The 13,609-nt window shown below is 35.1% G+C and overlaps 1 protein-coding gene across 2 annotated transcripts; it reads right to left on the bottom strand.

Annotated features, from left to right (window-relative positions):
- Positions 1-10,705: 10,705 nt before the first annotated feature.
- LOC132192400 (homocysteine-responsive endoplasmic reticulum-resident ubiquitin-like domain member 2 protein) lies at positions 10,706-13,252 on the bottom strand. 2 transcript variants are annotated; one of them, XM_059612364.1, is made up of 7 exons: positions 13,080-13,252; positions 12,839-12,967; positions 12,563-12,772; positions 12,212-12,459; positions 11,843-11,997; positions 11,630-11,783; positions 10,706-11,346 (listed from the first exon to the last, which is right to left on the bottom strand). In XM_059612364.1, exons 2-7 carry the CDS (start codon positions 12,965-12,967, stop codon positions 11,043-11,045), a joined length of 1,200 nt encoding a protein of 399 aa, XP_059468347.1. In that variant the 5' UTR covers positions 13,080-13,252; the 3' UTR covers positions 10,706-11,042. The 2 variants fall into 2 exon arrangements, with proteins under 2 accessions (XP_059468347.1, XP_059468338.1); XM_059612355.1 differs by having other exon boundaries at positions 12,212-12,462; positions 13,080-13,251.
- Between the last annotated feature and the right edge of the window lie 357 nt (positions 13,253-13,609).

The raw sequence follows: 13,609 nt of genomic DNA, 5'->3' as shown, positions 1-13,609 counted from the left end.
GCTCCTCATTTTGCCCCGTTGCCGCCGCCGAGGGTGTCGCCAAATGCAAATTAGGCGACAGCAGTGCGGTAGAAAAATACATAAAAATTTAGACACGCAAACACAGAGATAACAGAGATGAAAAATTAAGTTGCGGCACAATTGCTCGAGTTGGCACGCGAGACGGGAAATATCTTCGTTTGTTGCAAAAGAAAAAGAGCGTAGTTGGAAAAAGGAAAAATATTTGCAATTTTAAAAGAGAAAAAACCTTTGGTTTTAAGAATGAAGGGGAAAAACCAAAATCTATCGTAAATTGCGGTGGAAACCGCTTTTAATTTTTTTCAGACTAATTATTTTTTAATTTTGGCAATTTGATTCAAAATATTTAAGATCACTAGATCACAAAATTTATTGAAATTTATTATATTGAATTATTAAATGAAAAAATTATTTTCGATAATTATTGATTATTTTGATAATTTTTTAAATTATGGACCATTTTTGGTTATTTTTGGGCATTTTTATAATTTTTTATTCAATATTTTGAGATCAAATGTATGATATGATATTTAAATTAAATCTTGTTATCTCTGAAAACCATTTTTATCATATAATATATTGAAATTGTATATTATTTTAGACTATGAAAACCAAAAATAAATTAAAAAACGATCAATCCTAACTTCATGGAAATTTATAGTTAGACTCAATTATTTATTTCATTAAGTGCAAGAAAGTTTGGAGTTAAATAAAAACAAACCAATATTGTATAACTATAATTAAAGACAAGTGCATTTTAGATAAATTAAATAAAATATTTATAAATGTTGAATGTTCCGCGTGATAAATTGTGAGATTCGTCTTATTTGCTTGACAAAACCTTATTTTTCTTTGAAATGCCACTTTTTGAGTTTTAATTTTTGCGAGGAAAAGTCGTTGTGCTTCAAAAGAGACAAATTGTGGTATAATAGGCCGAGGACAAACCGAGTGTGCTCTCGCGCGAGTTAAAGCAATTTATTTCAGAATGTACGACGACCACTGTGTCGTCTGGAACGTGTATTTCGCTCCCAAGGACCACATTATTTTTTGCATTATGCCCTAGACACATTACGCTGGGAGGCTTTTAAATGCAGTGCAAAGCACTTGACAGAGACAAAACAGACGGCGGCGGTGCATCAGCAAAAAGAATTACAAAATAAAAAAAACCTCTTGCGCCTCATTATCTTTGTGTATGGCACTCTCTTTTGCGGCAATTACAAAGTCTGCAGTGTTTGAAGCGGATAAAAAGCTTGGTAATTACGATGTTCCGTCGGCTCAAAAGATGGGTCATCTTCGTTCTTTCTTTCTTTCTCCCCCGCAAAGCACACAACGTTTACGCGAAAAATAGCTACATTGTGTAGTGCGGGTTGCAAGCATTCCACCTACAATGGCCCGTGGCTATTTTTATTCTTTGTGGCGCGTCGTCATTATGCGAATCCTTGCTTTGATCATTACGGTTATCAACACGGCGGACCCTGTGCTCGTCCTAAGAGGGCCGCACCACACGAAACTCACCCTGCACCCTATTTCTATCTGCCTGGTGGCAAAACTCAATCTTCTACCACAATCTTGGTCTGTGTGAGGCCTCACACTTTTTTTGAGAAGGGAGATAATATTTGTTCCAGCTGTTCGCAAAGTCTCAATGGTCACAAACTGAAGTAAATTTTAATATATACCGTTTTATACAAGCTAACTTTAAACTGTTTTTTTTTTTTTTTTAATTTCTTCAGACTTTTTAATGAATTTCGATAAAAATTAATTATAAAATATATTATTATTCAAAGTGTGTGTGATTAGTGTCTAATAAATAGTAAAAACCTTATCAAATCAATAATTAAGTTGAAAAAAATTAATAATACATCATACTTTATTTGTAAACTGGTGATTATAAGTAACATATTTATGCTATTTTTTATACTCACACTTAACTGTTGCACTTTTTTTTATATTAATCCACTAAAATCCATGTTCTTATTAAATTGTATAAATAACAACAAAACTATAATAAGCGGTAAAATTTGGTCAAAAACTTTTCATAAATTTTGCACAATTTAACTAGTGATGTAGCCGTAATTTTCTTCCAGAGCATACGCTTTCATATTTACCAATTTTTTTACTAGGCATACGCTACCTATTTACTAATGTTAAATTTTTAGCTTCCTGAGTATACGCTTTTTAAACAAAGTCGTTCCTGGGTATACGCCGTATATTCGCGTACCCCAGAACTACATCACTGATTTAACTTAAAAGAAACTATCGTGCGCCCGAGGAGACGTTTATGAAGTGAAAAACGGGCTTGTCCTTGGTTAAAAAATTGTTAATTTTGAAAACCAATAAGGTTCTATCGGTTTTAACATTAAATACAAAGAATTTGTCCTATTAGGTCAGGCCAGATTTTCAATTCCTAAATATCATCTGCATTTAACCCATATTAGACAAGATTAAAAGTTTTAAATAAATGAAATGTCCGAATTTAAAAGAAAATTGTGGCATGAAAATAAATTCAAATTGGGATTTATTTTAAATTTTAATTCTTTACTTTACTTTCAAATATTTTACGCATTTAAAATAATGCCTTGTATAGATTCTTTCACCAATTTATGAGTCTGAATAAAAATATTTTCTGCATTTGTGGAAAAGGTTAAATTTGTTTGTTTCCTGCATACTAAACTTGTGTGCATTCCGAGAAGGGGTTTTTCCAAATCCGAGCTGTATATAATAAAGCTACACTAATGAACAAGTCTCTGATTAGGCCAACGGGCTGGAGGAGGTTTAGGAAGTTTGCCGTAATAATTTTGTAAGTAATTCACCGCACTCATTTCCGAGGATTAGGCAACACGCGTCTTTAATAATGATTACTTAGCGGCTGCAAATATAACGACTGCCGCCGTAAAAGATTAGCCGTGCCGCGTGTTTGCTCGTAATTTACGTTTGAGCGAGCGAGCGAGCGAGTGTGTTGGCGGTTAAACATTATCATAATAAGTGAGCGAAAATAATAAGCATCGCAGAGAGGCAGGCGGTGGATGCAAATAATGGCGGCATGATGAAGTTGGAATAATAAACTGCTCTCGCGCGCGCGCGAGAGAGAGAGAGCAGCAGAAGCAGTGAGAAGCAGTGTGGCAAACAATTAACCGGAATTGCTTTTATGTTTACGCTTAACAACTGGATAATTCATCCACTCTGGTGGGCGATGCGGCGCGCTTGTGCATTACTAAATGATAACTCGCAGCGGCGAATTGGAGTGAGCTCCCAAAACCAATTGTAAATCTTTGGCCCGACACGACTCTTTGCTAAATTATTAGTCTGCTACGATTTTAATTGCGCGCGATGCAAAATATGGTTTGTGTAGTTGTAAAAATTGCTTTGTACTGCTCAACGTTTGTGATTCGTGTCAACTTCTAAAATTGTGTCGTTTAAAATATTTTATTTAATTTTACTGCTTTTATAATCGGAGCTTGTATTTTGCCAAGGTATAATTTGCCTAATTAATTGTGGATATTAAAGACAATAACAGGAGCTGAGGATCCTAATACTAAATTCTTAATTTTTTTTAAATTCTGGAAAAATCTTAATTTTAATAATCAGCTTAATTATTTTTTAACAGCATCGAAACTATTATTTTAAATCTGTAGCTGTTATTCAATCTTTTACTTGAAATACTTATTGGGGTAAAAAGCAATTTCAATTTGTTTTATTCTTTACGACTTGACTGACAGATTTATGATACTGGATTTTGCAATTTAATTATAAAGAAATAAACCTCCGTTCATTAATTTATTTATATTTTTCGGTCTTGATAATGCAAAACAAAATCTTGTGTGAACCTGACATTTTTAAAATATGTAAAAAAAATTATTAACATTTCAAAATATGATTACAGCTGCTAAATTTTGCAAAGATTTCATCTCTTGAAAAAGCAATGAAATTATAAAAATATATATAGAAAAAGTGTTATCTTCAAATTGCTTCTTAATTTGCACTTATTACTATGACTATATTATATTTTAATAATTTAAAATTATAACAGCACTTTAAATAAAGAGTATGCAACCTGCTCGTCTTTGCTGTCACGCCAGTTGCTGTAATTCTGCTACTCACAGTAAAAGCCTTTGGTGCTTGTACAATTAAATGCTAATTAAAAATTCATAACGTGTCATACGTTTAAAAAAATAATTCAGCATTTTGGAACTTGAAAATATTTAATGAAAATCAATTGCAAAATATTTACAATTACATTTGAAAAGATATTGAAATTTAATGAAACAATTCATCTTCTAAACCAAATCCTTCCTAAAGCGGTCAATGAACTGAGTTTGGTAAGAATGACTTGCAAAATGTTTCTTATGATAGTTATGATTAATCGTCTCTCTATTGTGTTCCGCACTCTAATGAATACCTTATCCGTGTTTTAGCTTCAGGCTGCAATGCCTGAAAAAAATTGAGCAATAATTTATCTATCTACCCTTTCTTTTTTCATTAATTTGATATTTTTTTTACGTTCCCACAGTTGAAAAATTAAAAATTCAATTGCAAAATTTAATTTATTATGTGTGCGTGTGTTCTGTGCTTTTTGGATTTAAGATTTTGCGTCGATTACAGAAACCATGTAGCAAAATTTAACTGTAACTTTCAGTCGAAATTTAATCAATTCTCTGTAACAGCAGGAAAATTGAATTTCATCTAATTAAAAAAAATGCATTAACTAGAGGAAAAATTATAATTTTGAGATCGTCAAGTTTTCTCTCACAGATTTTTGTGCAACGATTACAAACAACTAGCAACCAGGAAAAGCAAGTTTATTATCCAACTCATGAATTTGAAATTTATTATCTATTCTGAATCACGAATAATCTCGTCTCTCTATCTGAAAATAATCTCGGCAACGCAAATTCTCTTCAGTGTGAAGCGCGTGGCTAATTTCGCCGGTTGTTTGTTCAGCCTTTATCGCAGAATCAAAAATAATTGAGGCAAATGGAGAAGAGGAGGGATTTGAGCCGGAATATTATACTCGCTTGGTTGCGAGGCGGACGGGCAATAATAATTATCAAGTAGAATAAGCAGCAAACACACAGGCCGTGTATTTAGCAATGGGCTCTCTCTTTGTTCCTGCTAATGAAGGGATGAATAATCCACAATACTTGATGATGTTTTACTTGGCCCCCATTGACCGTCACTCTCAAGACAACAAAACTTACTTTATTTTTCTCCCTTAAGCCATAGAATAAACCCTTCGCTCGCTCGCTCGCTCGCTTGTTGACCCTTATATTCATCATGCTGAATGCTGCTGTGTGTGAGTGTGTGACCTGCACACCAGCATAAATAACCACGCTTTATTGCATGGATCGCATCACAGATCTGCGCCCTCCTTTATCCCCGGCCACCGCAAATGGGATGCGCTGCTCGTGAGCAATTTTTTCCTGCTTTTCCACCGAGAAAATGCCCCGTGCATCATTACATGAATAAAACAGCCCCATCAAGCGAGCCGCTTTTGTTCGCTTCGGGTGTGGCGAAAATGCGTGGACTCGCAATTTCGGTCTCTTTTGTCAACGAAAATGTGCACAAATGACTTGCTTTTGAAACGGACCAAAAAGATTTTGCCTTAAATTGTTTATATCCTTTCATTTCCACAAACACCCCATTTTCTCCCAAAACGTGAAAGGATCTTACTAATTAAATATTATATTATAAAAGCAAATATGCGTAAATTGCATGTATTAAATAATAACAATATTTATTTCAATTTATTTTGAGTTGTCGAATAAAATTTAATTTTAACCTTAAAAATCTACTTTTATTGTAGCAATTTATTTACATTTTTGCTTTCAATTTGTTTATTATGTAAATGCAAAAATTTGTTGGTCTTCATAATTGGAAGTTTTATTTTTAAAAGAATAATAAATATTATTAATTAAAATATTTATTTTTAAAAAATAGTTTTATGCAAGAAATTAATTTTCTGTTTATTTATTGTAATATTCTGGTATGAAAAAAGTTTAGGCTTGCAATGAATATTTTTTCAAAAAATTAGCCTAAAGATGTTTCAGTAATTGGGAAAATCTAACAGAGCTCAACTCTCTTTTCCTTTTTTTTCTGAAAATTTATTATTTTTTCACAGTTCTACAGAAAAGAAGTCTTATATTGAGATATAAAAAAGAATTGACAAGAAAATAAACATAACTGTTTTTAAATTCGGTCTCAAATTTCCGTCTATTATTAGAAATAAGGGACACTTTTAAGCACTTTTTAGAGGCAATTCTTTGACACACCACTCAAATTGTTTTGTATCGCAAAAAAAATTTGCGCCCTTCAGCTCTTGATAACTTCTTTGAGTGCGTGATTGTGTTTGCTCTCGTATTCTACGCAAAAAAGATTTGAGCAGCTAATTTCAGCCGCTTCATTGCATCACGACACAAATTCATGAATATGTGATGGTCTGTTCTTTGCCGAGGGAAAATTACCGCATGTGAAGTTGTTTGCAGCGCTGGCTCAAAGGCAGACGAGTGAGTCGGAGGTGCAAACACCCCGGCGCTCCAAATTGAATGAAGGAATAAGGTAGAGGACGACACGCGAATCAGACAAAATAGGCCTCCTCTCTCTCTCTATCCTCTCGTTTATGCACACAGAAAAAGCAAATGAGACACACACACACACACCGGCAGACCGCGCTCAATTATTAATTTCATCAAGGGACGACACGACGGACGCTTAACGAGCCACGTGACTCATCAGCACTATGCAAAATCTCCGTCAGGGACTTATCTGATGAGTCCATGTTTTGATTCGCTTCTCGCCGAGAGATGCGATAATTGCATAGATTAACTGGCCAGCAGCAGTCTCACCAGTCAAATGTGTACGGTGGTAAAATATCAAATCAAAAGAGTGTAGTTTAGTTTTTCACTTTCTTTTTAAAGTTCAAAATAAAATTAAAACATTTAAAAGGTGATAAAAATCTGATTGAATACGTTGGATTGATTTTGATGGAAATTTTATCAAGGAATTTTAACTCGAATTTCTTTTATTTGTTGACAAAAATATTTCAAAGGTTAATATTTGTTCAATTTTAATCAAAATATTTATTTATACTGCTAATTACTCTTGCCCTGTTCAAAGTGTGCTCTTAAATTCAATAGCTTAATAAGTAATCAAGCCAGCTGCAAAACATCAATATGAATCAATGGTATATTTAGAAGCTGTAATATTGTAGAACTGCTTCAAAAATTAATTGGCCACATACAATACAATTCAATTTGAAAGCTATTTTTTAAAATTACGTAATATTTCAAACGTTTATAATTAAAATGCATCGTTTAATAGTTGTCATTTCATATTTTTATCATTAATTTATAGCGTCCATTATTTATATATTAAAAAATAAATTTTACATATATTTAGTAAGACATCAGCATTACTAATTTGAGTTACTATAATAGGCAAACAGTACATTATTTAAATAAGTAATAAACTGTTGTGCTGTGGACACTGTAGAACACTGCAGATCTTTTTCTGCTATGATGCACTTCATTCTATAGAGTATTTTGTATAAATTTTTCCCCCTTCATTTAATTGATTGCAATAAAGTTTTGACTTTAAATACAACTATACAAGCTATTGTGAAGAGCTCTAGGGCCTCTAGGAAAGCAGAATGTCACAGGTCACATGCAACTCTTGTTAATTATTTAATTTACATTCTCAGAGTTCTTAATTTCAATCTTGAGAAAGTGAGGTGATTTTCAGCTCTGTATTATATAATATACATGTATATACTTAATATTTCCTATTCAAGCGCGAGTGCGGCAAAAAGGGACAAGGCTTTTTCTTGGCTCGGGCACAAAATATTCAACACACTGCAGGGGAGGAAAGAGCGCGACGACGACTTAGATAGATGGTGTAATCCAATTTGGGGTAGCTTATTTTCAAAATATGGCCGTAAAACGTTTATTACGAGACATAAAATATGACGGTGGCTCACCTGTGTGCAGCTCTCGCTGGCGTGCGCAGAGCGCCGCCGGGTCTTTTAGCCAAATTTCACTAGCATCTCCATAAAACACTTTCGGTCAACTTAATGGAATAAGCCGCGCGCCGCAGTCATCCGCGGCTCGAGGGGAAATTTGTGGCGTCGCAAATTAAATTTTAAAATTTCATCATTCACTCTCACGCGTAGTTTGATCGGCATATAATAAAATGTAAAAAAAATTGTTTGAATTGAAATTAAGCTTTTTCTTGATGTTTAGAGTTGTATCATTCTGCAGAAAGAACTGAATAAGCCGAATTTCAATTATCTATGCGTTTCTCCAAAGAAGTCATCAGTGACTAGGGTATGAATCATCTCCAAGAGAATACACAATTTTCAACGACAACTATAAAAATCGAATTGTGCTTTAGAAAACTGGGTGGTTAAATTTTAAAATTGTTGAAAGACTGCAAATAAAAACATTTTTGCTGGCAAAAACTAGAATGATAATGATAATTGGCAGTTATTTTTCTTAAGAGAGAAAATATCTAGATCTTCCAAGCATCACGCCATGCTTGCACCTTATAATTTTTTAATGTTTTTACAATTTTTAAAAAGCAGCTCCACTGAAAGCTAGTTTGATAAAAATTGCTTTTAATCTGGCAACATCTGTCAAACTTTTTTATATTTTACAATGTAATGTAAATTTGTATATTATGTATACATTAATATTAATTTTTAACCGGAGTGACAACAGTGTAGTAATAAATAAGAAATAATATTATATACCCAAGAATTTTTTTTTTGCAAATTGAAAAGTGGCTTTTATAATAACTGTTTAAGAAAACGCCAGCACCGTTTTGAATCATGCTCAAACACTAATTTTCAATGTAATTAAAATATGTACAATGAGACTTAACCTAATAGGTTAAAAATTGGTTAACTTTTAATTTATTTTATGCACAGTCAAAATTTTTTTCAAATACAAAAATTCTTCTTTGTTTTATTTAACTTCAAAGGTTTTGTTATCAAAGTGAATTTCTGCATCATAAAAACGTGTTGCTTTGCATCATGTCTCCACCCCAATTTTTATCATTAATTTTTTCCTTATAGCAACAAAACATTATTTAAATTTTCTGAAGACCGGTTCAAATACCAAAATATAATGTATGAAGCTTGCGTGGGGAAAAGATATTGAATTTTTGCTTATCCATGCACTGAAAGTATGTAAGATTTGATCTTATTTTATTTCCATTTCTAATTCACATAGGATGCTTGCACTGTTAAAGGCCCATCCAGCGCGCTTTCTATTTGCGCTCCCTGGACCGTACATAAAAAAGCACTTTTCATTTTACTCAAGAAAATGGACACATTTCTCAAATTAGTAATCTGTATTTAATCAACGCCTTACAAAGTACCACAACGGCTTCGTTCATAATTTTTGGAAGCTTTCCTCTTTTTGCATCACACGAGCGCGCACTTTTTTAATAAAGTTGCAAGTTTTGTTTTTAACAAAAATTAAAAAAATAATATTAATAGCAAGAGGCAGTTTTATAAATTGCAGGCACATTTCTTAAAATCTGTACCTATTGGGCCGCTCATTAAGAGAAATGAAATCATTATTTATTGTGCCCGCCTGTCGCTGGCCGAAAACTCGATTTTTGTGCGCGCTTCGCAAATCTTTAACAACGTCGTCGACGTGTTTTCCGGAGCCCAGGAGATCGATCAGATGCTGACCTCCGGCACCAAAGGTGGCTTCGAAATCCGACCTGAGACGGGCGCCCTCGTCAGGGTCAAAGGGGACACTCTGCTTCTTCTCCAGTCCGACGCCCCAGATTTCGGAAGGCGAGAGTTTGTGGGTTCCGGCGAGGTTGACGCCCCAGACCTGCAGAAGGGGAGATTTGAACTGGGCCAGTGTCACCGTGGGTAGCGCCGACAGCACCGAAACCAACATTAGAACTCGCATCAAGGGTAGACGATTTGCCAGCATTTTTACTGACGGCTCTGGGTCTTCCTATTTGGCAATACAATACAAATTTGATTAAAATACAATTTAGGATTGTATGGGTGGCGCAATAATAAATCAAACACAGCCTATTGTTAACAATGTCTTCCGATCGATACGAAAAAATATTTAAAGGATTTCACTTTCAATTACTTATTATTGTGAATTTATTTTATCAAAATATTTTTAATGCAATAATTAAAAAAAAACATTGTTATTAAAATATTTTCTTACATATCTTGGGTTTTAGTAGCTAAATATTAAAAAAAAAAAAAACAGCTTTCGGGTTTTTCACTCTGCATCTGGAGCAAAAGGTGAGCGGCGTGTTATTTCTTTTTTCTCTTCTTACCGTGCAAAAGAAGAAAGTGAGATGAAATGACGATGGGTCGAGACGAGGTGCTGCAGCGGAGCTTCTCGCGAATGTGGTTTCACTTCCCAGCGTCCGAGCAGCAACTGACTCGCCTCATCGCCTGTGACACACTAACTCGCAGTTCTGTTACGGCCAGACCTTGATTCTATTTAACAAGGGAAAACACTCAAAACAGCACCTGGGTTCAGGTCGGCAGTGAGAGAAAACCACAGCACGATCTTCTCACGCCTCTGCGCTAATTGTTGACATTTAATTACCAAAATATAATGAGGAATTTTAGAATTGCACCATAATTCACACTTGCACGTGAAGATTTTCACAATAAGAGAAGAGGAATGAAATAAAGAAATCCAAATTGTTATGGCGCAAGATAAACCATTATTTTATTGCACTTTGTAAAAACAGCACTCGCGTCGCTCTTAATTGAACGAAGCAACTAATGAGAAATTCACTTATAAAGCACAAGTCCACAATGGACTCGAGAGCAAAAAAATACACATATATAAGAAAAATAATTAAATATGAATTGATATAATTTGTTTTTTTCATTTTTCTCCTTACGCACTGATTAACCAATAGAAATAAAAACTATTTTAAAATTTTTATTTATTCCGTTTTTTTCTTCATACTTAACTACTTAAAACAGCCAGATTATGATTTTGAATATCCTGTTTGGTGACTAAGATGTTAAAACTCGTTCAGGCAGCTGCCTGGGGCCGCTCAGGAATCAGTGATGAGAAGAAGCTGGTCAGGAAAGTCCAAAGCAAGTTGACGGAAAAGGCGTTGTCCTCTTGCTGCTGCTCACCAGCCACAACCTCTGGCGCGATTTCTTCCTGTTGCTCAGCGTCAGGGTCCCGCCGTCTCTGTCGCAGCCCTTCTGGCAGGTCTGCTGCACCAGCTTCGGGAATGGGCTGTTCAGGCACTCGGTTGTTGTTTTCGGGGGCTGGATTGTTGTTAGCTTGTGCTTGCTGGCCTCGGCCATTGAAATAGCCTATGTGATACCTTTAACAAAATAATAATAACGTTTATAATTTTGATGCAAAAGAAAAAAGGATCTAAGTTTAGTAAATTTAATTTTACAAGTAAATGTTTTAAATAAAAAACTGAAAAAACATCAACTACATTGGAGCCATAACTTTGAAAATTAGTTTAATTTTAAGACAGATGTTAAATTTTAATCGATTTTTTTTGTACATTAAAAAATAATGAACTAGCCCCTAAAATTCATTGCACATTAATTTTTAGTGCAAGATTTTTTTAGTAGAGTACTAATTTAATTTCTTACAAGTAAAGCAGCATTCCAAGTGATGTAACCAAGAGGAATCGGTGCAGTGATGAGTAAAAGTACACAATGCTGATCAACACCAGCATTCTACTAGAAATATAGAAGTAATCCAGCCAATCTCGCTGCCTATTTCCACCGATGTCATCGTCCATCACTGCGAATTGCAGAAAAATAAATTACAAATGATCAGGAATGCCTCACGTAAGTACTTACTTTGGGGAGGCAGATTGTTTTGAGGGTTGCGATTCGGCTGTTGGCCAGCATTGTTTGCTTCGATAGGTCTGTCCGCAGGCTGCGCACCCTGATTCCAATTCCATCCCTGTTGGAGGTTTGTGATGGTCTCTGTGGGAATACCAGCTTGTTGAAGGCTGAAAGTTTAATCAATAAATTACACATCAAAGCAGAATTGTCCTCTTTAAAAATTAAAAACAAAGACTCAAAAAATTTCAAACAAACGTTTCAGAGTTTTGTAAACAAATTAAGTTAGTTTAAGTTTATCAACGCTGTGCCCCAGAATATTACCATTGATTCAACGGTAACATTCTGGGGCAAGGATTTTTTATCAGTGGAACCGGAACTTACTGAAACATGTACTGCGCCATGAACTGTGAGTAGGCGTGTTGCATTTGGGCCATGTTTGCAGGACTGTACATTTGCGGCAAGAAAGCAGAATATGCGTTGATGTTTGGATTTTGTGCCGAGGTGGCCAGGAACTGCTGCTGACTGGCATCGACCCAAGGCAGATCCGGGCCTGACGAAGTGCTGGTTCCGCTGCTGGGAGTCGGTGTTTCAGGTACTGGAGGAGAATTAGGCTCACTTGGCTGACTCGTCTGCTGAAAAAATGTTATTTGTCAAAATTAAATTCCCTTGAATTAAATAAGAAATGAGGTCAAATAAAAATTTAGTTTTATCAATACAAGGAAAAGCTCAAACCTCTGCTTGAGGAGTTCGTGTTCTATCTGTGTTGACAGGCGGGGTTGTTCTTCTGGAAGTTGTACCGAAGGTCGATCCTCTTGGCGGGGCGCAGACCAAGTGAAGGGAATGCACCCTCTGTCCTTTGCTGAGGTCTCTGAGGACGTCCTTCAAGGTCAGAGTGTCCAACAGCAGTTGTCCGTAATAAATTAGCTTCTGTTCGCTGATGGCCTGAAAGAGTAAACAAATTTGCTTGATAAGGACACAGCCAGCGACCTTCAAAAAGAAATGTATTACAGGGTGTGTGGGGTAAACTTGACTAAGGTGACTTTTCAGTTGCAAAACACTCCATGCAGAATCGCAGTCGATGGTTTGGTCTTCGATCTGCTGGTTCGGAGCCTTCACGATCAGCTTGATCGCATCCATCTGCGTCACAAGAAAAACATGACAGTGAATTTTGCGCGTACAATTTTGTTTTCAAAAGCTTGCCAGCTCAACAGTCGGGTTAAAACTGTTTGAAAATGGGTAAAATTCGCACCTTGAAAATAGATTCTGAAGCTCTAGCACGTTCTGATTGTATTCGTTCGGCTGCCCTGGAGGTCAAGTTCCAAAGACTCTCGGTACTTCGTGATTTTTCATGCAATAACAACAAATAATTCGCTGTGGCTCCGTAACCCAATTCTTCAGGCTGGTCTTGTGTTTACTCCCCTCTTGCCCCTCCTGCGATAAGTACTTTCTCAGTAATTTGTCCGCCTCTCATTGGTGGAGAGCGATAAGAACTGCATCGTGATTGGCCCACGTTGCGTGAATGAGCAATACCCATTGGGAGGATAATAAGGTACCAATTTCATCGCAGGAAGCAAAATAAAATTCATAAAATTAATTAAGAAATACATATGAATTTATAATGTGCTGTTATATATGGCAAATTTTCATAATAAACAAATGTCTAGAAATTTAATTTTTTCTTTTACAAATATATAAAATGTTTAAAGGTGTACATACGCATAACAATATATGACTTTTTTTCAAAAATATTTATTAACTTCAATTAACAGAATATAAATA

Source organism: Neocloeon triangulifer, unplaced genomic scaffold, assembly GCF_031216515.1.
Source record: "Neocloeon triangulifer isolate White Clay Creek 2 clone unplaced genomic scaffold, ASM3121651v1 ptg000001l, whole genome shotgun sequence".
NCBI lineage: Eukaryota > Metazoa > Arthropoda > Insecta > Ephemeroptera > Baetidae > Neocloeon > Neocloeon triangulifer.
The sequence above is the reverse complement of the archived record's forward strand: the minus strand, read 5'-3'. Positions and strand labels throughout refer to the sequence as shown.